Raw genomic sequence first — 22,715 nt, forward strand, 5'->3', positions numbered from 1 at the left:
TTTTAGTAATATGTTGCAGAGAATTGGTGAATCACGTCGAAAAGTGATGACATTAATGAGATTACTTTCAGGAAAAGCGGATGTCATTAAGATGTTTGCCAAGAGGTGTCAAGACAAAGCAACAGTAGGTTGTGAAGAAAAGCAATGGAGGACACATCAAGATAGTTTTCCACAACAACATGTGGCATCATCTCACAAATCTGATACCAGAAGACATGAAATCCCCCTGTCCAACAATCCTGATCAACAATGGCAACAGAAACTGGCCAGCAGTGCTCGTCCTCGGGCTGATATTGCTTTGTATTTAGGTGATATTCAAGACCACATAATCACCATGTTTCAAAGCTTATTGGGTTACGAAAAGATATTCTCACGATCCCATTCAAATTACTTAGCCCAATTGCAAGTTGAAAGTTTGGATGCAAATAATAAAATCACGCAAATGTTTTCCAAAGTCACGATTATTGGTACCATGTTGATTCCATTGAACTTGGTCACTGGTTTATTTGGAATGAACGTGACAGTTCCAGGAAAAGATGGGCATCGTGCTTGGTTTTATGGTATACTTGGGGTTATTTTGCTCTTGATGGGCCTGAGCGTTCTTGTTGCGGAATGCTGGTTGAGAAGGATTAACCGGCATATCGACAATGAACGTCGTCCTGTTTTTAGTGCAAGGAGAAGCTTTCAGAGTTTGAAAATGAAACATCTTGGTAATAGATCAGTTAATAGTTTTGTTTAGAATATATAGAGACTGTATTGTTTGGTTTTGCCGTGAAGTATCAGAAATTAGAATTGTCTCTTTGTTTTATCGCCCAGTAATGTTGAAGCGAAGCTCTCCCTTAGTTTCTGCTAAATATGTTCCGAGACGTCTCTTACACAGTTTTATCTTATCAAAATAATCCTACCACTTATGCACTACCGGAGTTCCTACACAAACACAAATCCTGTCACAATCGCTAAAGACAGAATTACAATCACAACTACATATTAACTAGTTTGGTGTTGTTTCGACCACATCCCTTTTAGCTAAATATTTAAAAGAAGTCACACTTATTTGATATTCTCCCTCATAGAGGTAAACATTGCTATTTCCTTGTTTTTACAATTGCGGTGGACCCAAAAGCCACCCCTGAAGTATACACACCATTCATTCCAGTTTCCCCACCATCAGAACATAACCACTCCACAATCTCATACTTCCTTGGTTTAACTAGTGTACCACTACCACTTGCTTCATATTGAGAGAGATGCTATGAAGTTGGTTTCAATACTTGTTATTGTCACCTTAAACGGGTTAATCAATGCTCAGCTATGGTCATACCAAATATCGCCACCAACTGCGATACTTGAAAGGTACTTCAAGTTTCTCAACTTCATTGGACTAGATAAAACCCCAGAACGCACAGATACTGCATCAGAAATACCATTGCCTACTACTTCGTCAACAACTGCAACTTCAACTTCAACTACTGTACCTCCTCCTCAATTTGAATCATGGCTTGAAATACAACAAAATACGTCATTTCGTGCAATTCTACAAAACATCAACCAAAACGGAGTCATTGTTGCATCTCCATCAAAGCAAAATCCCAACTACTACTACCAATGGATTAGGGACTCTGCAGTTACAGTACGGACACTAATTTCATATCTTGAAGAGCACCACGACAATAATACTAAGGCTTCACATTCCCACAGTCAAGTGTCCAATTTAATTGAGTTATACATTTTGAACAACTACAAGCTACAAAGAACGCCAAATAGACTGGGTGATTTTGCCAATTTGGCAGGGTTGGCTGAGCCGAAATTCAATGTGGACTTGACTGCATTTAATGAGCCTTGGGGAAGACCACAACGCGACGGGCCTGGGTTACGAGCAATGACAATTATTCAATTTATTGATTACTTGAATCGAACTGATGGTGAAGTGATTCATCCTGAATTGCAAAATTCAAATTACATCTATCAAAAGATCATCAAACCCGATTTGCAGTATATTTGCCAGTACTGGAATGAATCTGGGTTTGATTTGTGGGAAGAAGTCGACTCGATCCATTTCTTCACATCTATGGTTCAATTAAAGGCTTTGCAAATGGGTATAAGATGGTCGAAGTATTTCCAAGATGAGGATGGTACTTTCACAACAAAGCTAATTAACTCATTTGATGTTCTCAAACAACACATCGAAAATGAATTTGGGTTTGTTTCTTTTGGTTTTGATCATGTGGTTGAAAGCCCCCGGTTGTTAGATTCAGGTGAGAGATTAGGATTGGATATAGCAACCATATTGGCCGTGATTTACGCACACGAGAATGATGATAAGGAGCAACAAACCGGTGAGCCAGTAGCAAATTCAATGCCTTTTAATGTATTTAACCCCCATGTACTAAACTCAATCAGTGGGTTGATCATCGACATGAGACAACGATATCCAATAAACAAGAATCGTTTTGGTGTTGCATTGGGGAGATACCCCGAAGACGTCTACAATGGAATTGGCACATCTGAAGGTAATCCATGGTTCATATCTACTTCCACTGCCAGTGAATTCATTTATCAATTCATCTACAATCTTCAAATACAAAAATCAAACTTGGTAATTGATGATACCAACCGACAATTCTTCCAACCATTGATAAACGTCACGGGCAACGAATACACCCTCGAATACAACTCGTCTGATTTCAATTCTTTGATCACAAAGTTGGTGGAGTATGCTGATTCATTTCTTGACGTTGTTCGTACTCATACAGATTCACAAGGTCGAATGTCAGAACAATTCAACAAGAATACGGGATTCATGCAAGGAGCAAAAGAGTTGACCTGGAGTTATAGCGCTGTTTGGGATGCAATTCGTTGGAGAAAGAAAGCACTCGCTATATAATTGCTAAAATAAAGAGATGTTTATTATTCTATTTATCCAAATTATTTGTAGTTTCGAAAATGGTAATATTGTTGAATTTGGAATCATCTGTGTTTTGATAGCAAGCTTCAGATCTATCTAACAACTCTTGTAACTCCGCTTCCGTCACTGATTTACCTTCTGGGAGTGCTCTCAGTGGTGATTCACTGTGATTAAAATTGTGTTTACTCCACTCAAATAACTCCTTCATACTAGCATCCAAGTCACTACCGCTGTTTCCCATCATTTGTTTCAATTTGTTAAACTTGAATTCTCCCATTTGAATAACCAATTTTTCAAGGAATCGCTTAGAACTAGACTTACTGATCAATATCTCTTCAATTGAATCGCGAACAACAAATCGGAAAATTTTCACCGGCTTTCCTTGACCAATACGATGGACACGATCAATTGCTTGTAGATCCATTTGCGGGTTCCAATCACTATCAAAAAGAAAAACGGTATCAGCCGCAGTCAAATTTATACCCAATCCACCAGCTCTAGTTGATAATAAGAACACCTTGTATTGCGATTTGCTATCATTGAAGAGAGCAATTTGGTCTTCTCTTTCGCCCTGAGCTGTAGACCCATCTAAACGACAAACCTCAATGTTTTGAAAATGTAGCCAATCTTGAATTAAATCCATAACCTTGGTAAATTGGGAAAAGACCAAACACTTGTGTCCAGATTCAATTAAGGGTAATAATATCTGCTCTAAAGCTCGAAATTTTGTCAGGTTTTCCAAAAGCTTCTCAATAAACTGTTTGTCATGGTTACCATCAATAGGGAATGGCTCATAATACAAATACGGGGAATTGCAGATATTTCTTAATTGAATCATCTTTAATGCCTGTAATTTTAAGTGTTTTATGTGAGACACGATATCGCTGTACAATGCTTTCAATATTGCCAACTGTTTATCCTTTCGACTCTTGAATGTATTGAGCTGGTCCACTACCTCCTCGTATGATGCGGTTGCATTTTTATCGGCATTGGCCAAATCCACATCATCGTCCACAGCTTCAAACTCATCATCAGAATCAGCCTCTCGATACGACTTATCCTCGTCCTTTGGCGACTTTTCATTAAAAACCGAATCAACATTGTCCAAAAATGAATCAATGTCATAATCCTTGAATAGCTCCTTATGATTGTAAGCCAAAAATTCCTTTAAATTCGACTCCACTAACCCTTTCTGAAGACGACCATTTAATGCGTCACGATAAATTTTTCGCTGTAGTTCAGTCAATGGTATATGGACCAAGTATTCTTTTTTCGGAGGTAAATCCTTGATAGCATCTCTCTTCAATCGTCTTAAGATGAATGGTTTCAAAATTGTATGTAGATTTTTAACCAAGGTCTCCTGAATATTGAGTTTGATCATATTTTTCGTTTCTTCGTCTTCTTCATTCTGTTCAAAATTTGCTAGTTGATCAAAATCAAACCATTGTTGAAATAACTCCAAATCGTGAAAAATGTCGGGCAAGATGAAATTGAGGAGAGACCATAATTCATTCAAATTGTTCTGGAGCGGTGTTCCTGTCAATAATAATCGATTGGTTGTGTCGAGCTTCTTCAAAATTTTTATCAACAAACACTGACTATTCTTCAATCGATGGCCCTCATCCACGATTAAATATTGCCATGATATATCCGCAAACTTCTTAAAGTCCTTTATTGATATTTCATATGATGTAAGAATAATGTTGTACTTCTTGTTTTTGAAATTCAATTTGGCCCTTTCCTGCTTAGTTCCAGAGTATCTCAATACTTTAATGTTGGGAGCAAATTTTTGCAATTCATTATACCAATTGGACAATGTCAGCAAGGGAACAACAATTAAAAAAGGGCCACTTATACCGTTCTCTATCAAATACCCCAAAAAAGAAATACATTGCAAGGTTTTCCCCAAACCCATTTCATCAGCCAAAATTCCATTTAGACCATTTTCATACAATGTGACCAACCATTCCAAGCCATCCAACTGATAATCTTTCATCACTCCTCCAGAAACTATCTTTGGCTGAGTCATGGTATGAGCTGTCTGTGATTTCTCGATAGCTTCTCTTGTAGCTACTGTATTATCAGAGATATTTGTCTTTAGCATTGACACAACATCTTGTCCCTTCTTGGTTGCAGTTTTAACAGTTTTCCTCTTTTTCCGTGCAGGCAGACTCTTGGTTGGTGGTGATTGTTGACCTGTTTCCGTGATACCGTCAGATGCTGCTGCTTGATTACTGTTGTCGTTTTTCGCCAACACTGATTGTAAAATGTTATCAGCAATAATCTTGGAATAAATTTGTGATTTTTCAATCAAATTGTTCAACCGATCCAATTTGTTCTCCTTGGATAGATGATTAAATTCCTCTTGTTCAGTTGTAGAGTATCCATTACCTGCTTTTGAGTCATGACCATCTGTGAGGTGTTGTTGCTCAATCAATTTCTTCAAATCTGCCTCACTATTGAGTGATACTTCAGTATCATCTTCCTCTTCTGACATGTTATTTGTGGGAGATGTTGTCATTAGGGTAAATCTCTATAGTCGTAGTATAAAGATATATACGAGGATGCAATTAGGTTTGAGCTGCCTTTGTTTAAGGTAAAGTGAAGTTGGTTGCTAAGTTTAAAAACCCACTTTTCATCTTGTGAAACGCGTTGAGATTACTCACGCGTCTTAGTTGCACATGATCAATTCGCTTTTATTTCCTTAGTTGATTTTCAGAGTAAAAAGAAGCCTAGAGTTGAACAATCTACAATTACCATGATGATAAGCTAACAGAGTATGAATGGACATCATACACATAAGACGGTATATGTATAACACAATAGCACAGTGCTTTAGCCACAACAGCAAAAAAAGAAAACAGAATCAACACCAGCATCACCACTACATGAAGGAATAAACCTGGTCACCTCATAACCAATCCATCACTGTAATCAACTGCGTTTCGGACACTGGCATTCAGGATACCAGGGCGGCCAATCCCAGTACCATATTTCCAAAAACCTTCCACAACAACGACTTCAATGGCTTCATGATTTCGTTTTGACCTGATAACCACACTTTTGAAACTTTTGGAATTTGTATTTTTATGATTGGCTTAGAACACATTGCTACCTTTGCCAAAAACCCAGGGAAATGGTTCGATATTCAGATGGTTCATGTTGGGTGAAATTAGTTTTCTTGAGAGTGATTCTTGCATGCAAACCCTGGGGTTAGGATGTAGACAATACTGCGGTTGCAAAACCTTTGAGAAATGAAAGTGGAAAAGACCAACTTGAAAAGGCTTACAGTTGAAACCATGGATTGTTATTGTTCAACGCTTCTAAGCTCATCACTTTAATTCAACAGGATCGGGCTCATCAGTCACGATAGACAAAGGAAATCATCTTGAATAGATAGCTATGTGGTTTGAAAATTTATGTCGTACTCGTTTGAAATAAAAATAAAAACACTGTAACACAATCTCTTAGATTTCGGCTAGACCCGTTGTACACGTGACAGTTTGATATTGGCTTCGATTATTATTGTTGGGTGATCTTTTACACAAAAGCTAAAATGTTGAGATATGCAGGTGGTGATGTAACTTTTATTAAAGAACAAAACGCATTACGTAAGGAAGTGACATCACTAATATTACATACAAAATCATTTCATTCGTACACGTGACTCAAATATTTTACTTGTACAATGAATAAACGAAAGAATATAGTGCTGTCGTATATGGCCTCACGAAACCCCTTGGTTGAAAACTCCTACGTACAACTATGGTGCTACCCCAGTCGGGATTATATTTAGTGTAATATTATTGCGAATGTGTGAGTGTGTGAGTGTGTGAGTGTGGGTGTGTATCGGATGTATCATTTCCTTTAGTATCATAAAGTTTTGTTCCTTTTTGCAACTCAAAAAATTAAAATAATCAAAGAAACAAAGAGAGAAGAGATTAGACACTGAGTTTATCTTTCTAACACAAATCAATTAATTAATGCGCCAACTCATCACAAATGAATGCTGGTGCTGCTGGTGCTGCTGTTGTTGCACACAAACCCTTTAACCGCCTAATTGATAATACGATACACAGATTCAATAATAATTATAATAACAACAACAACATTAAAGTATCGGTACTCAAAAATTTTTCATCTAAACTCAACAAAACTATATATATATATATTCCAAATATATATCCACAGTTTTCATTCAATATCAAATTTACATTCTTCATTTTAATTTTAATTCAGCAATCGTGTGGCGTTTTTTAACCAGACTCAGGTTTAATAATAAAACCACATCTATATCCCACCATCTTCGTCTTCTTCGTCAACAACAACAACAACAACAACAACAACAAGAGCCACAGTTACTACAATTATTAGAGTCATTATCACCACATCGTCAGGAAGTAGCGACATCATACACTAGACAACTAAATTCTACACAGCTGCCACTACTGTTCCGCTATTCATATTCCACTTTGATTACCGCCCAATTAACCACCACTCACAAGAGAACCTTTACCACCTCTTCACACACAATGGGTAGAGAGAACATATTGCATTATTTACAAGAACATAATGAAACTGATAAGGAGCTAGAATTAGCTACCAACAATGGAACCCAAGAGCCGAAAGAAATTGAAATCCCCCAATTCAAACGCAAAGTTACTGCTCATTCCAATTTCCCATTCACTTTATCACCAGATTCAACCATAACTGACTATTTAAACAATAACAAATTCTATGTTGATTCTATAAAACATAATCATGGTGATCAAATATTTGATTTAAATGGTAAAGGTCAATCCCCCCATACTTTATGGATTGGATGCAGTGATTCAAGAGCAGGTGAACAATGTTTAGCTACATTGCCAGGTGAGATCTTTGTCCATCGAAATATTGCAAATATTGTCAATTCAAATGATTTTAGTTCTCAGGGAGTCATTCAATTTGCAATTGATGTATTAAAAGTGAAGAAATCATAGTTTGTGGTCATACCGACTGTGGTGGAATTTGGGCTTCGTTTCACTTGGTAGCCGCAATTATAGTTTTTTCTTTTACTCTTCTCTCTAACTGCTTGAGATGATCATTGAGAGATTACAAGTACATACAAATTTTTTTTTTACAACCAAATTCATACAACCACACAGAGCTATAGACTGTTCTTTTGTCAGTTATTGCTTTGAAAAGACATCCTAGTGCTAGTGCTGCTTTGAAACAAGGTAAAATAGAAGTTTGGGGCATGATTTATGATGTTTCATCGGGTTACTTGTCAGAACTAGAAATCCCTCAAGATGAATTTCATGAATTGTTTCATGTACTGGATGAAGAAGATGAATCATCTCATAATCCTCATTAGTTTGGCGCATAGAAAGAGAAGAGGGGGAGGGGGGATTTACGTATTTAGAGTGTCCCACGCCTGAATTATAGAGTAGTGTAGATGATGATGAAAACATGTCCATATAAATAAGGGCGTGATGATAGATATTTATTGATAGAGGAAGTTTTTAATAGATTCAAACGATCGAAAAGTCAATGTTCTCTTCATCATTGTCATTGTATTCCCATTGAACAATCGCTGGCGACCTTTGTCACTCGTTAAAACACTACAAATCAGAACTTGTATCACCTAATTCTCTCCATTGCTTTCCTATAAACACAATATGTACAATAATGCCTAACTCAAGAATACATCATCTCTTACTCTCTCACCCCTCCTAAGTACTTTCCCAGTTCAAATTGAATCTTCCTTCAGGCACCTTATAGTTTTCAATAGCCAACAATACTTCTTCAACCGTATTGGCAACTTTAATAATGTCACCATTTTTAACTGAAACAAATTCATTACCAATTGAATCTTTAATAAATTGTAAGAAATTATCATAAAATCCATTAATATTAAAAATAACAATAGGTTTATTATGAATATTCAATTGTTGCCATGTAACAACTTCCATTAATTCTTCTAAAGTTCCATATCCTCCAGGTAATGCAATGAAAGCACTAGCTTCTTGTCCCATCAATCTCTTACGAGTATGCATATCCTTGACTAATGTGGTTTTACCATATTCTTTTGAATCAGGTATTGGAGTTGATCCATCATGATTGTTTATTGATTCTTTCAATTTAGCATTGAATGCCTCCTCGGCTTTGGCTTCTTTCGTGCCATTGGAATCACCATTGGTTTCAGTATTTGGGTGCTCTTCCTCCACAACCCTCTCACGAGAAATCAAGGCTTCAGGAATGATTCCATGAACGTATCCTCCATTGGTGGCACACCCACGTGCAACTGCACCCATTAATCCAGTGGACCCACCACCGTAAACCAAGCCCCATGACCTTTTGGCCAATTCGGTACCTAATTTAGCGGCTTCTTCGGCATATTGTGGCTTGTTACCAAAAGAAGATCCACAGAATACACAGACAGTTTTAACTTCTTGAGTCATTGATAGCTTTTTTTTCGAATATTTTGGTTGACGATGATAGTAATTGATTGATTGATTGCTTTTGAAAGACCTTTATGATTGTTTTGATCCAAATTCCTTCCTACTTTAAAAATCTGTGGATTGGTAATTGAGAAAGAAGTAGTGGTATATATATACAATCGATTGGTATGTGTTTACTCTCATAAAAAATTGATTTATTGTCATTGATAATCATTTGTTCCGTCGGAGTGCGGAGAGTCGGTACATACATTATACACCAAATCGTCCGCTATCATCTTAAGCTGGGTCTCTTTACCACTATGCAAAGTCAATAACTTGATCCAAGACAATGGATAAGTGCCTTAAAGTTGTCTTATCAATCGTTAATGAAACCTAAGAACAAAGTTTGTTTTGTAAAAGATGTTCTACCTTCCACTAGATACTTGCCTAGTCCGCGGAGCTCAAAGCAGATTGGTTTCTAAAAGGTTATATACTATTACAGTGACTGACGACATATCGATGGTGAGATTTCGTATCTACACACGCGCCGTTTGTCGATATCGGAATCTTCACAATCCAATTTCTAAGTTGTTTTGAGATCGCTGAATCGATGAACTCCAACTTTTAAGCAAAGCTCGTGCAAGTAGCCATAGAAGCAATCACTGGGAAATAAGATTTGTATTGAAAATGAATGATTTCTACATCCCCTTCAATGATCTATCATCAACACAAATTCATTTTGTTTCAACCACTTTGGCAAACACTTTAAACACTTGAAAAAAAAAAAAAAGGTTCAACTTTCAACACTTCACTTCATAGCCAGTGCCATCACATACACAACACAACACAACAATGAAAACTCAATGGAAAGATTCAGTGCCCGAAAGTGAAGGTATGTAATCAAATGCAAACGCCGAAGTATCTAGCATCCGATACTAACTAATCCACCTTAGAGGAGAGATTTAGACAGAAATGCAAAGAATTGAAAAAGAGGGTTCTTGAAGTTGAACAAACCAACGAAGTTGCTACAATAGCATTGAGTAGGACGCAAGCATCAATACGTAGATTAAGACTCGAATACGCAATATTGATTGAAAGACTAGAAGATAGAGCTCAACATCTACCTGATGGAGTTACAAATTTTGAAGAAATGGCAGGTCCTCCAACACCAAGTATACTAGATGAACATTTAGTAAAATCATCCAAAAATGGCACAAGTAAGAAATCAACCAAGAAGCTCACAGGAGGTAAACTTACAGGAAATGTGTCGTCATCATCACCAGGAGCCGGACCGGAAGCAAGGAACTTGATAAATAATATTGCTGGTGCATCATCAGCCGAGAATGCCACTGCAACATCAACTAACCCTGCATTAGCCAAGAATCCTAAGTATAGAGATCCTGATTTACCCAAACGACCAACTAACGCGTATCTCCTATTCTGTGAACAAGAAAAGGAACGACTCAGACAGCAACAACAAGAAGATCCTGAAAATAATACACGAGACTTATCTAAAGCCATGACCGAAGCTTGGAAAGCTTTGAGTGAAGAAGATAGGAAACCATTTTATAAATTGTATGAAGAGGATAGAGTCAGATATCAAAAGGAAATGGCTGAATATAATCAGAAAAAGGAGGCTGAAATGGAGCAAGCAGGTGATGATGAAGGGGAAGTTGATACCAATGAAGGAGGTGATGACAATGAAGATGAGAATGAGGGTGGAGATGTTGAGGAAGAAGAAGAAGATGATGAAGAAGAAGAAGAAGAGGAGGAGGAGGAGGAGGAGGGGGAAGAGCTGGAACAAAGAAACGGGGATGAAAGGGAGACAAAGCGACAAAAGATAGACAATGGTGTTGAAGTTGGTCACGTTGAACAAACAGAAACTCCAGAAGTCAAAATAGAAGAGGAAAAGGTAGAGTAGTGGGATTTACGAACTAACCTCACTAATATATGTACATGCGTTTGTCTAAAAGTTACACCCCTATCTAACTCTCTTCTTTTTAGGTCTATAATACCCATTTTCATCCTTTTCGTGTTTTCTCTTTTCCCTAACCCGTTCATGTTTTTTGAATTTCCGTTTAGCAGCAATATCAGGAGCAGTGACTGCCATTTGTGATCTCTTGGCTTTACGGCTTTTTCTTCTAGTATCAACTTGTTGTCGAACTTTGGCAAACAATCGAGTATATTCAGTAGTACCGATTTTCTCTTTAACCATATTCAATGCTTGTAAACTCATATTGGTTAATTCATCATCTGATAATGATCGACAATATTCTTCGTCGGTGAAATTGTATAGTGAATCAATAATTTTTTCAGAAACTTCAATCATTCGGTCTTCTTTTGTCAATTGAATAAATAAGATTAGGAACTTGATTGTCATCTTTTTGGCAATTGTCGATTGATTTTCTTGTTTGATGATACCACATACTCTCTTGATTAAGAAATCATTGGCGTATTGCATCTCCCCATCATCACCGTTTTTGAGCTCTGCACTGGCCTCTTCCCACTTCACAGCAATAAAAGCTAAATTCTTGATACATAAGGTCCCCAATTCATCCGATAATGAGGGTGTTCTCAATTGATGAATGAGTTTCGTGGCAATCAATTCCATTTTATCATTATCTAGTTTGCTCTTGTCGAGATTTGAAAGCAAGACTGAAACCAATCGACAAGTAATCAATCTTATCCATGAATGTGGATACAACAAACAATCAATTACCAAATCCCAAAGTGAGACATACTTCTGCTCATAAATTTGATCCTTGACGCAAGAGACAATAGCTCCAAAAACGGATAAACTCGAATACGTGAGTTCCCAATCAACGCTGTTTCCTTCTTCGCTGAACTTGGAATCAGAAAGAATCTTTGATATATTCTCCAATACCAATTTGTTCAAACTTGGAAACTGCTTCATACCAAATACAGATATCAACATTTTGTAGACTTGGAAACCGCATCTCTTTAACAACACATTCGATGATTGTTGCAACCACGCAGTACAATATTTCTCAATGAAATCCACGCTGTTCAATTTCTTCATCATACTTGTCAACAATACATTGGCCATTTCTCTGGACCGAGAAGAATCATCAGAAACAAGAATGTTTGCTAATGCAATGAAAAATGATGACGCCAATTTCTCCAACAATTCTGGTCCAGCTTTCAAAATGATCAAATGGATAAGTTCCATAACTGATTGACGACCTTCTTCAGTAGGATAAGTCAAATTATTAACCAAAAACTTGAACAGCTTCTCCAATTTACCTTTTCCTTGATCATACTCCATCAAGAATTGGAAATAAATTGACCTTGACATGTCACGAATCTCCTTTGAGTGATTCACAATCATCAATTTAGCAACACTATCCATCACGTCATAAATCTCCGGCAAAAGCAAGTGTTGTGCAACAATAGCCTTCAAGAATTGAAATGCTAAACCTTGCCTATTAGGTTCTTCTAAATCCGGTTGAATTCTAGTCAACACATAACTTATAGCAGAATCTTTCAATACCACTTTCGGGTTATGCTTAATAGTAGTGGCCAAAAATTTAAGGGCTGCTTGACAGACATCCAGGTTAGTTGTTGGTGAGTCTTTAATTAAAAGCAATGCCTTTCTGACACACGATTTTAATACACCTTGAACCTCTTCATCAAATGGTAAACGAATTATTATAGTTAAAACCCTCAATGAGGCTAAAACAACACCTTCCCCTTCTGAGTTAACTCCTGTTGCCAATAATGGAACAAATCCTCTCAAATTTGAAGTTAGGAGTAAATTTTCATGCCTTGAAATTGCAGTTCTCAACAACTCAAGAGAAAGTTTCTGCATTGTTTGTTTATAAATCAGTCGATCAACATGGCTCTTGGCCTTTCTATTTAAGGTCGTCAAAAAGTGTTGCTCTGATTCACTAATTTTGGTTACTTTTTGATTTGGATCAGCTTCACCCGACATGATAAAGATCTCATAACACAAATGCAAAATACTTTGATTCGAAGCTTCGATATTATGATTCAAACCAAGTGAAAGCTTTCGAAGCACTTCGTCAAGCTGCACTTGCACTTTATGATTGATTGTTTCCTGGAGTAAAAGCTTAATTGGGTTAATCAACTCACCAAAATGATTAAGCGAGATATTTGATGCTAATATTTCGCATGTATCAAAACTCTTTTTGAATTTAACTTCCTTCATCTTGCTTGTATAACCATCAGCATCCTTTTCCTGGCCAGCGGCACCAAAAATGTCCTCCATTGCAATTTCAATTGTTAACGAAATAGACTCATTCAAATCACCGTGTTTTAAAACGTTGGCCAAGCATTGCAAAAGATAATGAACAGTAAAACTGAGAACATGAATCTGCGAACCCCTTGATAACGCAGTTTTCAATTCCTTGACAATAAATGAAAAGTAATTTGCACCCAAGGCAATAGTAATCTTACCCAAAGTCTTTCTCACAGCATCTCTCAACTCTTCGGATCTAGATCTCATAACTTGACACAAACTAGTCAACACTGACGGTAAGGCACCCTCAATTTTGTCATCGGAAAGAGATAATATCAAGTTGATTGCTGCTTCAGCTAAAGGAGCACGTGCAACAATTGTATCATCATCACGTACTTGTAAAATCTTTGTAATCTGAGGTAAAACATCAATTTGTAAAAATCCATCAATATCCTCCTGTGAAGCTAAATTGCTGGCCAAAGTTCCATTGTCCTTGTGATCTTTCAAAACTGATGAGATTGCCACTACCAAGTTGACACGTTGTCTCAACACTTCGGAATCCATTTTGAGACCAGCCAAATAACGTTTGAGAATCGCCTTAAATTGATTCCAATTTATTGAGCGAATAAGAATTTTGATCGACTCCAATGCCTCAAGCCCAATGTTTCTATACTTTTCTTCCTTTGAAATAGCATATTTTTCTAATAATGGGAGTAAATAATGCGATACATTGCTTCCATTCAACGAGTCAGCAAATGTGCTCAATCTTCGAATAGACTTTTGACGTAAGTGTAATTGAATGTGGTTTATATTGCGGAAAAATTGCAGTTCTTCCTCATCCTCATCTCCAATCAACACCTGCAAGTCTTTCAAATCGGGGTAATACTTGTCATTTTTTACAATATACTCCAAAACAGCAATGTATTCATTTTGAACATCTTCGTTGTCTTTCCTTATACCAATTCTCACTATTGGAAGTATCGTGTCCTTCAACAAATGAATATAAGGTAAAGCTTCATCAATAGACGACTTTGATGTATAACAATCAACGAACCTTTTTAAAAGATATCCTGCATTCACACGGATAGCCAACTCAGTCGGATCATTGATATTAAACAATGCATTACTAATCAATGGCATCCATTGGGTGGGGTCAAATTCTAAAAACAATTCCTCATTCACCAATCGATAAGCGTCAAGTCTTTTTTCGAAATCATACTCATTCATTCTCGATGTGTAGGCATTTAATCCAATGATAACCCGAGCCACCACCAGTAATTGCTCGAACTTGGTCCCAAGTACTCCAAACAAGGTAGCTAACGTCTCACGAACTTCTTTGGTAGATATAACTCTGAGAAGTTTTGAACAAGCGTGGTATAATGGCAAAATTTCCTCGAATGTACAATCGTAGCTAGCCATCAATGACGACAAAGCAACAAGGATATTGGATTTATCGCTGACGTCAATTTGTTGATTATTACGTTCAAGTGCGAAAGTCAATGATTGGATCAACGCTGATTTCGTCTCTTTGGTGTCAATATAATCTCCTTGTATCATAAGGAGAAGTGTTTTGATTGCCTTGGAGCCCACTTCAGGGTCAAGAATTCGATTGATAGTTGATGACAAAGTGTGAAGCAACGAATCCACTACTATGGCTAACAAAGTGAAATAACTTTCCTCTGAATCACTTCTCTTCTCCAATGCAGTTACAGCAAAATCCAATACTATAGATATGACAGACTCTTTTGCATCTGATTTTTCCAAAAGTGACAAAATTGCTTTTACAGCATCAAAATCGTTGGCAAACAAAAAGGGCAAAGTGTTTGGCAGCTGGATCCAAAAGCACATTAACAATAACACAGCCAGCGGTTGCTGTAAGTTCTCATTGGCAAATTTTGGCAACCTTGGTGCAATCAAATCGTTACTCACAACACCAACATACGGCGCCCAGTCAAACTGTGGCCCAAGGATTTGGAAAAGTTCCTTCAAACTTCTCATTCCACTCAGTCTAATGTTTCTTGCCATCTTATCTGAAACAGGATCTTCGCCATCAACACCACAATCAACTCTGTTTTGGGCACATAAAAGTGAATATATGAGAGGCTCAATGGTGGTTGCCAAAACAGATGCATGATTTTTCCTGAATACTTCGTAAACCTGTTGGAGTAAATTAATGAATCCTGTAATTTTTTTCAACTCACTGTTATCCAATCCTAAACTAACTGTTGGCATTCTTTTTTCAAAATAGTCCCTGTAATTAATTTTGCTTGCTCCAATATCGATAAAAGAAGCTATTTCATTATCGTCAAAACTTGGTAATGACAAAAGTACAGCATTCTTTCCACCCTGTTTGCTCTTACTAGCTGGCTTCCCTTGAAACTTTCCAAATAATATTCTGATAACCAATGGCATGATGTGTTCCTTGTCCTCACTCTCGATTGGGCAGTCAACAGAAGTAAACTTTGACAATTCATCGCTAAAAGTTACATCATCCAACAAATTTTTCAACACGTCTCTATGCTTATTGATGGTTGGGTCGTTGAATGAAAAAATCACATCAAGTGATAACTGCTGAACCTTTGTATATGTACTCGTCAACAAATCCAACATGAAATTAAATACGTTCTCACTATCAGTGATCTTCTTTAAGCCCTTCACTTTAGATAATAAAGCCAAATATTCATTTTTATCATTCTTGGACCACTTTTGATATACGAGGTGCTGCTTGTCGTCAAGTAAAAAACCAGCTAACTTTGGCGCATCAACAACAAAAGGAGCACTCTGAAGAGCCTGTAGTGTATTGGAGCGGATGAGTGTTTCAAATTCATTCTGTTGATACGCACTTTGTGCCAAACCGTCGATTGACCTGTCAATGTTTCTAAAATAGACCAAATAGTTGTTTTCAAATTGTTCAAAATTTTGATGCAATCTGTAGTTTTTTGGCTGCCACTGTATCAAATTCGAAGCCACCTCTGACGAAAATTCGTGCAACTCATCTCTCGACTCGTATTCCATCACCAAAAACTCAAAAGAATTCTTCCATATTTCACTCTTGCAAGTACTTGCAATCAACGGAACTGCTTCCAAGACAGCTTTCCAACTTGGTTGAAATTTGTTTGATAATAACCCAAATAGGAAATTCACTGTTGCCGTCTTGTCAAACTTAGTGGGGTTTATCTCTTTCAGAAGTTCAATTCCTAAACTACGAACTCGAAGCATGATATCACGACCTGTGTCTATAGTCAATGGAATCTGCTCAATCAACTTAATTTGCAGAAATATGGGTGAAATAGGCTGTTGTTCTATAGTGAGAATAGACTCAATGAGGTCTATGGCGTGAGATCTGGTATCATGACTAGGTAAAAGTAGGCATTCCAATGCTGAGTCCATAAACTTTTGCGGTACATCGACAACCTTTATAAATTGTGTCATTGCTGGTAAGAAGTTCAATGATCGACTGAACTTTTCAAATTGATCCAAAATAAGCAAGGTTAACTCTTGTGCGATAGATGATGACTTTTCCAATTGTGGGGCCAACAACTCAACAGCTAGGGACACAACTTCTCTTCCAACGACAGAATCTGGTGCCCTGTTTACCAACTGTATTAAAATTGACTCATCGAGTGTCCTTCTCGCAGTGTGCTTCACGACCAATAATCTCCAATATATGTTTTGATAATTAGCCAGCTCTAGATCCTGCACAATATGCTGTGACTGTGTATCCAAGATATGATCCGGTATGGTGAAATTCAGTTGTCCTTGTACTCCTTGTTTCTCCAAAAATAAGACAACCGATTGCAACTTCTCTACGGTGTTTGAATTGTTTATGTACACCTGAATTTGTTTGAAAATGCCAAAGTTTTTCATTTTTTCACCGGCAATGGCCAAGCCAGCATAAGCAAAGGGAAGAAAACATAAACCATGGTTCAAGTCGTACATTGCATCAAAGTATCGCTTATGACGCGACATAAGAGTCTGAATATCCACATTTCTGAAAATTATAGTCATTAAATACACCAACGATTCGTTTAGTTCCAAAGAAGACTTCTGTAAGTTCTTAGTGGCCACAAGAATTTCGTCCACCACATCCAAAACACAGCTCCAATCAGTAACTTTCCTTCCTGAATCAACAAAACACAAAGTGGATAGTAGCTGACTAGACATCAACAATGTGAGATCATCCTGAGTGGTCTGAATAATATCGTGGACAGCTCCAGACACCAACTTGTAAAAATCCTGGCATGCGTCTTGTTCACCATGGTGTAATACATCCAACAAAATGTCTGACACTAATGAGGTGACTTGTGGTTGATATTCTTCTTTAATTTCAGAAACTATACATTCCATTAATATCGTCAAGATGGTTTTTGATTTTGTATGAAATGATCCTCTTGTACTCTTCATGGACTCACTAAATAATACCTTCAACGATTCCAAGTAATGGTAATTAGATGCCACCTCTTCCATATGCTCATATATTGCATAGTGAATAAACTTTCGAAGGACATCAGCACTCAGTTTTCTGACAAGATACGAAAGAGCTTCAGCACAAAACCTTGAAATGTAAGCCCTATTGTGTAATGTCAATAATGGTAAAAGACCAGAAAACGTGGGTTGCAAATCTTGAGTTAATGTTTTCACTAGGTATTTGAAAGCAAATGCTAATGTAGTAAAGATCCAATTCAATGCATTTGACGTATTCCGATTATTTTGTATATCATTTGGACTTTGCATTAAAACCACATCAACTAACAATTGCAATGTCTTTTCGTAAAATGGTAAGAAATCTGGTCCTAAATCATGAATAAATTGACTCAAAAGTTCCAAACTTGGTTGTAGTGAGTGTATATCATTCTTGTGTATTGCCTGATAAATTGAATCATAAATCTCTTGCTTGTGATGTAGCACTTGTGGTAAAGATTGACAATAATTCTCAATACTAGATGACAATTCGGTAAATGTTCCTGATAGATTGAGTTCATTCCAGTGCTCAAGCGTAGTTAACAAATGTGAAGATTCTACTTCATCATGAACTCTTTTATCAAGTCTTTTATTGGGTTCTATCTTGATAGAATCGACTCTCTCTCTGAATGAAACAAACGCATGTCTCCTACCTGACTCTGTAGTCCTCTTCTTAGGCATGCTATTGTGTGGCTAGCTGTTTGAAGTACTTGTGGTTAGAAAAGAACAGTCTATAGCTCTGTGTGGTTGTATGAATTTGGTTGTAAAAAAAAAATTTGTATGTACTTGTAATCTCTCAATGATCATCTCAAGCAGTTAGAGAGAAGAGTAAAAGAAAAAACTATAATTGCGGCTACCAAGTGAGATCATTCAATTTTTGTTTCTTACAACACAACACAACGAAAATCTATAACCACATGTTCATAAGCACTACTCTTTATTTTAGGAGATATCACATCTAATCTGAACTACATACACAAACAGGGTACACTATACCATCAATTGATATATAAAATACGCTATCACCCAATATTATCTCATCACTTGACTTTAAAACACAACTAACATTTTATTAGAGCAATGTCGCAACCGGATGGAGATGATACCACGCCCCTACTATCACATAATGATGCACCAGAAAATCCTTTATTAGCCACATCCAGCTCATCGAGTTCTAAACTTAATACAACTACTACAGATGTAGTACAGTCAAAAAAGAAACAAGGTGTCCTTACTACTCCGAATGTCCCATTGAACTCAAATGCTACTAAAGCACACTCAAAAATTGCCAAATCAAACAAAATCGGATTGCAAAGAACAAGTAGAACGTCGCAGAAACTCAAGCTATTACCTGAAGATCCTGATTTAGATAGTATAACTAAAGGACAAGTCACATCTGGTGATGATGACGATGAAGATGACGATGAAGAAGGAGATGATATCTTTGCAACCAGACCCACAAGAGTTTACTCTCAAGTTAAACGAATCACCAATACATTTGCTCGTAAGGATGCTGAGACTTTGGGGAAACTGCATAGAGACTTATTACCCAGAGTTACGGCATATTGTACTTGTGCATCTTATAGAATGAAGGATTTGCTTAGATGGTTGAAAGATAGGAAAAGGATTCACAACACTAGTCCCAAATTGTTTGATGAATGTTTGTACACTCCATTTACATATAAAGATTGGAGGAATGATAATAATAATAATAATAATAATAATAACAATAATAACGACGAAGATAGCAATGGACACAAGTTGATTAGATTGGCTGATGAAGGAGGTGAAATTGATATGGGTAAAAGATCAGACTTGTTTGTGTTTGAATATGGAGTTGTGATCATGTGGGGATTTACTCAAAAGGAAGAAGCAGCATTTTTGGAAGATTTAGCTAAATTTGAAAGTGAAAAATTATCAGCTGAAGATATCCAAGTGGAAGAATTTAATTACTACATCACCAAATCATATCAACCACGAATTTATAACGATTTCATCACCTTAAAAGATGATGATAATTATATGTTAAAGCTATCTATATCCCATGCCCTAGCACAATCAGTTAAAATATCCTTATTTGAAGAATTGGTGGATAATACAATTGAAGATACCCAGGATATTCCTCAACAAATTGCTCATACCGGTAAAGTTGAAATGTCAAGGGATGAGATTATGAAATCAATTGGAGAATTATTCATTTTGCGAATCAATATCAATTTACATGGATCAGTATTGGATTCTCCAGAACTTATGTGGGCTGAACCTCATTTAGAACCTATATATCAAGCAACTAGAGGATACCTTGAAATTAATCAACGAGTTGAATTGTTAAATCAAAGATTGGAAGTTATTTCAGATTTGTTGCAGTTGTTGAAGGAACAATTGGGTCATTCACATGAAGAAAATTTGGAATTTATAGTTGTTGTTCTTGTTGGTGTCGAAGTTTTGGTTAGCATTATCAATATTATTATTGATATTTTAACTTACAAGTAGGGAAGGGGGGGAGAAGTATTTTGCAGGCAAATAGGAGAAATAAAACATGCATTATCTACGTTGTAAATGGATCTACTTGTCTATGTAGACTGAAAAGAGGCACCAAAGGAAAAGTAATGCAACCTCAAACATCCACAGATCTACGACAATGGAAATAAATTTCAAGTGAACTAAATTAACCAATACTTTTTCTTTGTTAAAGACCAAATTATGTAAACTATACGACAACAGTTTTGTCATTTCCCACTCTATTTCAACCCGCAATTCACTCCCCTTTAAATTTACCTTCAGTTGTTCCATCTTTAATAAACTTGAGGAATCTAACTCCATATTCTTTTGGAGGCACTGCCGATATAGTACTTCTAGATTGACCAAAAGATCTGAAAAACGTCTCCAATCGTTTACGTACCGAATAATATGTCAAACAATCAATTATTCCAAGATAATAAATTTCCGGTAGCGGTTGATTTTGTTCATTAGTGGCTTGAATCCCACCATCTTGTCGATAGAAATAATTCATTTGTTTTAGGGGAGTTGACTCATCTTCGTATTGGTCGCGATTACTATGCCCGGTTTTGGAATTACAAATCCCTAATAATAACAGGTAATCCATGATTCCATTCTTGATTAGGAATTGTACATCTGATTCCAATTGTTTGAAAAATTCCGCACGGGTTTCTGGCCCAAATTTTATCTTGACTTTTGATTCTAAAAAATTCTTGTCTTTAAGTGTATGGCTCTTCTTTCCTTTTATAACTGGAGTATATCTGCCCGCTGTACTTCCTTTTAAATCGTAAGTCTGATTCAATATAGCATTGGGTGGGAAAAGATTATTCATGATTACAAAATGATGGGTCCTTGTTTTGCCCGTACTTGTTCTTACTTTTACTCGATGTAATCCATAAAATTGACTAATTAGGGTATTCTTATTCTTACCCACATGGGCAACATATGGTCCCAATATCCGTTGTAAAAATTTGAATTCATTATATCTTAAAGTCTTGATTATGTATACTTTGTCCTTGCTGAAATAAAATAATGAACCTGATTTACCTTCTGATTTGATTTGTGACACAATTAATTGACCTGTGATGGAAATAAGATAATTTGCTTGATCGATATTGAATTGGTCTCGAAGCCAACGAAAAACTTGTGGTGCATAATCATAAAAACGGAAATCATAATTCAGGGCTGGGGTAATGGTATCATTGTCTTGAAATGTAAATTTTTGTACCTGGCTGAAATCAGCAGATGTCAAACTACGAACACCCATAGCTTTGTAACTCACGGCAACCCTGATTCCCGTCAACATGCAATAAAGAACTTTATATGTTTCTCCTTCGGCTTTGCTAGTCGCTTGCTCTTCAAGATTTTTAATTTGCACCACTCTCTTTTGATGAACATTTGATTGCTCCATTTGGATAGATTCAGTTGTTGTCGACCTTGGTAACCCTTTACGTTGTTGGTGTGTTTGAGATGCATCATTGGTACTAACTATGGACTCCTTCCGCGTATCTTCTAGTTTTTGAGGTAGTAATGATTGGGGAATATTTTGTGACGTAACAGGTTCAGGTTGAGGTTGAGATACCGTGCTATTAATCTCATTTCTGTTGAAGACCCATTTGGCTTCACTATCATGTGGATGCTCATAATCCTTTGGTATTGCTATTGGATCAGATTCAATAATATCAGAAAACGTCATCAAATCATTCAATTTGGGTGACAAGTGAGTTGTTGCATCATCTCTATGTTTATTATCAAAGTAGTAATCAAATGAAGGTGGTGAAGTGGCATGGGTATTCCTACTTTCTGATAAATCGTCTGAATTAGCAGGTGATTCATGATGTGATTGTAGAATTGTTTCACGAGATATGCTATTTTTTGATTTGCTTTTGTAGCTTGGTGTATGGAGATGATAGTCATTCATCTCTACTTCTGTGGATAGATGAATCATATTGATACTGATAAGGATTGTCTGTTTGGAAGAGAATTGTGTAATACCCTTTCTGTTTTGCGTCTAACTTTTCTTCTTCTTCTTTCCTCAGTTGACGATGATAAAATGAACGAAAATAAGTTGTATTAGGGGCAAGTTTCCCTGGAATAAGTGTAATGCGATCAAAAATGACAGACTCGAGTTGAGCTGCGTTGTATAAGTTGCTAGTTTTATTTGTAAACTTTGCTTTAAGACTGTATCTATTAAGAATGTGTATATACTCTT

At 36.7% G+C, this 22,715-nt stretch overlaps 9 protein-coding genes across 9 annotated transcripts in view; 5 read left to right on the top strand and 4 right to left on the bottom strand. All coding sequences in view use genetic code 12, as the record gives it.

Moving 5' to 3' along the window:
- The window catches only part of CORT_0B03170 (Agp2 amino acid permease), a gene marked incomplete at both ends in the record, with an annotated part of 2,004 nt that extends 1,265 nt beyond the window's left edge, over window positions 1-739 (top strand). The window contains one exon of the mRNA XM_003867417.1: window positions 1-739. This exon is cut by the window's left edge and continues 1,265 nt beyond it. Within this exon, the coding sequence (XP_003867465.1) occupies window positions 1-739 (739 nt within the window).
- Window positions 740-1,252: 513 nt separating this feature from the next.
- CORT_0B03180 (Sga1 glucoamylase) lies at window positions 1,253-2,884 on the top strand (the record flags this gene model as incomplete). Its single annotated transcript, XM_003867418.1, has 1 exon — window positions 1,253-2,884. The coding sequence occupies one exon, from the start codon at window positions 1,253-1,255 to the stop codon at window positions 2,882-2,884; it is 1,632 nt and encodes a 543-aa protein (XP_003867466.1).
- Window positions 2,885-2,912: 28 nt separating this feature from the next.
- Window positions 2,913-5,426, bottom strand: CORT_0B03190 (Irc5 protein; the record flags this gene model as incomplete). The annotated part of the gene is made up of 1 exon (XM_003867419.1): window positions 2,913-5,426. One exon carries the CDS (start codon window positions 5,424-5,426, stop codon window positions 2,913-2,915), a length of 2,514 nt encoding a protein of 837 aa, XP_003867467.1.
- A 2,011-nt stretch (window positions 5,427-7,437) lies between these two features.
- Window positions 7,438-7,884, top strand: CORT_0B03200 (Nce103 carbonic anhydrase; the record flags this gene model as incomplete). The annotated part of the gene is made up of 1 exon (XM_003867420.1): window positions 7,438-7,884. One exon carries the CDS (start codon window positions 7,438-7,440, stop codon window positions 7,882-7,884), a length of 447 nt encoding a protein of 148 aa, XP_003867468.1.
- A 732-nt stretch (window positions 7,885-8,616) lies between these two features.
- CORT_0B03220 (hypothetical protein) lies at window positions 8,617-9,345 on the bottom strand (the record flags this gene model as incomplete). Its single annotated transcript, XM_003867421.1, has 1 exon — window positions 8,617-9,345. The coding sequence occupies one exon, from the start codon at window positions 9,343-9,345 to the stop codon at window positions 8,617-8,619; it is 729 nt and encodes a 242-aa protein (XP_003867469.1).
- Window positions 9,346-10,176: 831 nt separating this feature from the next.
- On the top strand, window positions 10,177-11,245 carry CORT_0B03230 (Nhp10 protein; the record flags this gene model as incomplete). Its single annotated transcript, XM_003867422.1, has 2 exons — window positions 10,177-10,216; window positions 10,278-11,245. 2 exons carry the CDS (start codon window positions 10,177-10,179, stop codon window positions 11,243-11,245), a joined length of 1,008 nt encoding a protein of 335 aa, XP_003867470.1.
- Window positions 11,246-11,305: 60 nt separating this feature from the next.
- On the bottom strand, window positions 11,306-18,685 carry CORT_0B03240 (Utp20 protein; the record flags this gene model as incomplete). The annotated part of the gene is made up of 1 exon (XM_003867423.1): window positions 11,306-18,685. The coding sequence occupies one exon, from the start codon at window positions 18,683-18,685 to the stop codon at window positions 11,306-11,308; it is 7,380 nt and encodes a 2,459-aa protein (XP_003867471.1).
- Window positions 18,686-19,084: 399 nt separating this feature from the next.
- CORT_0B03250 (Rmd1 protein) lies at window positions 19,085-20,497 on the top strand (the record flags this gene model as incomplete). The annotated part of the gene is made up of 1 exon (XM_003867424.1): window positions 19,085-20,497. One exon carries the CDS (start codon window positions 19,085-19,087, stop codon window positions 20,495-20,497), a length of 1,413 nt encoding a protein of 470 aa, XP_003867472.1.
- A 265-nt stretch (window positions 20,498-20,762) lies between these two features.
- Window positions 20,763-22,451, bottom strand: CORT_0B03260 (Mss4 phosphatidylinositol-4-phosphate 5-kinase; the record flags this gene model as incomplete). The annotated part of the gene is made up of 1 exon (XM_003867425.1): window positions 20,763-22,451. One exon carries the CDS (start codon window positions 22,449-22,451, stop codon window positions 20,763-20,765), a length of 1,689 nt encoding a protein of 562 aa, XP_003867473.1.
- Window positions 22,452-22,715: the final 264 nt, after the last annotated feature.

This window comes from Candida orthopsilosis, assembly GCF_000315875.1.
Source record: "Candida orthopsilosis Co 90-125, chromosome 2 draft sequence".
In the NCBI taxonomy this organism is placed as follows: Eukaryota; Fungi; Ascomycota; class Pichiomycetes; order Serinales; family Debaryomycetaceae; genus Lodderomyces; species Lodderomyces orthopsilosis.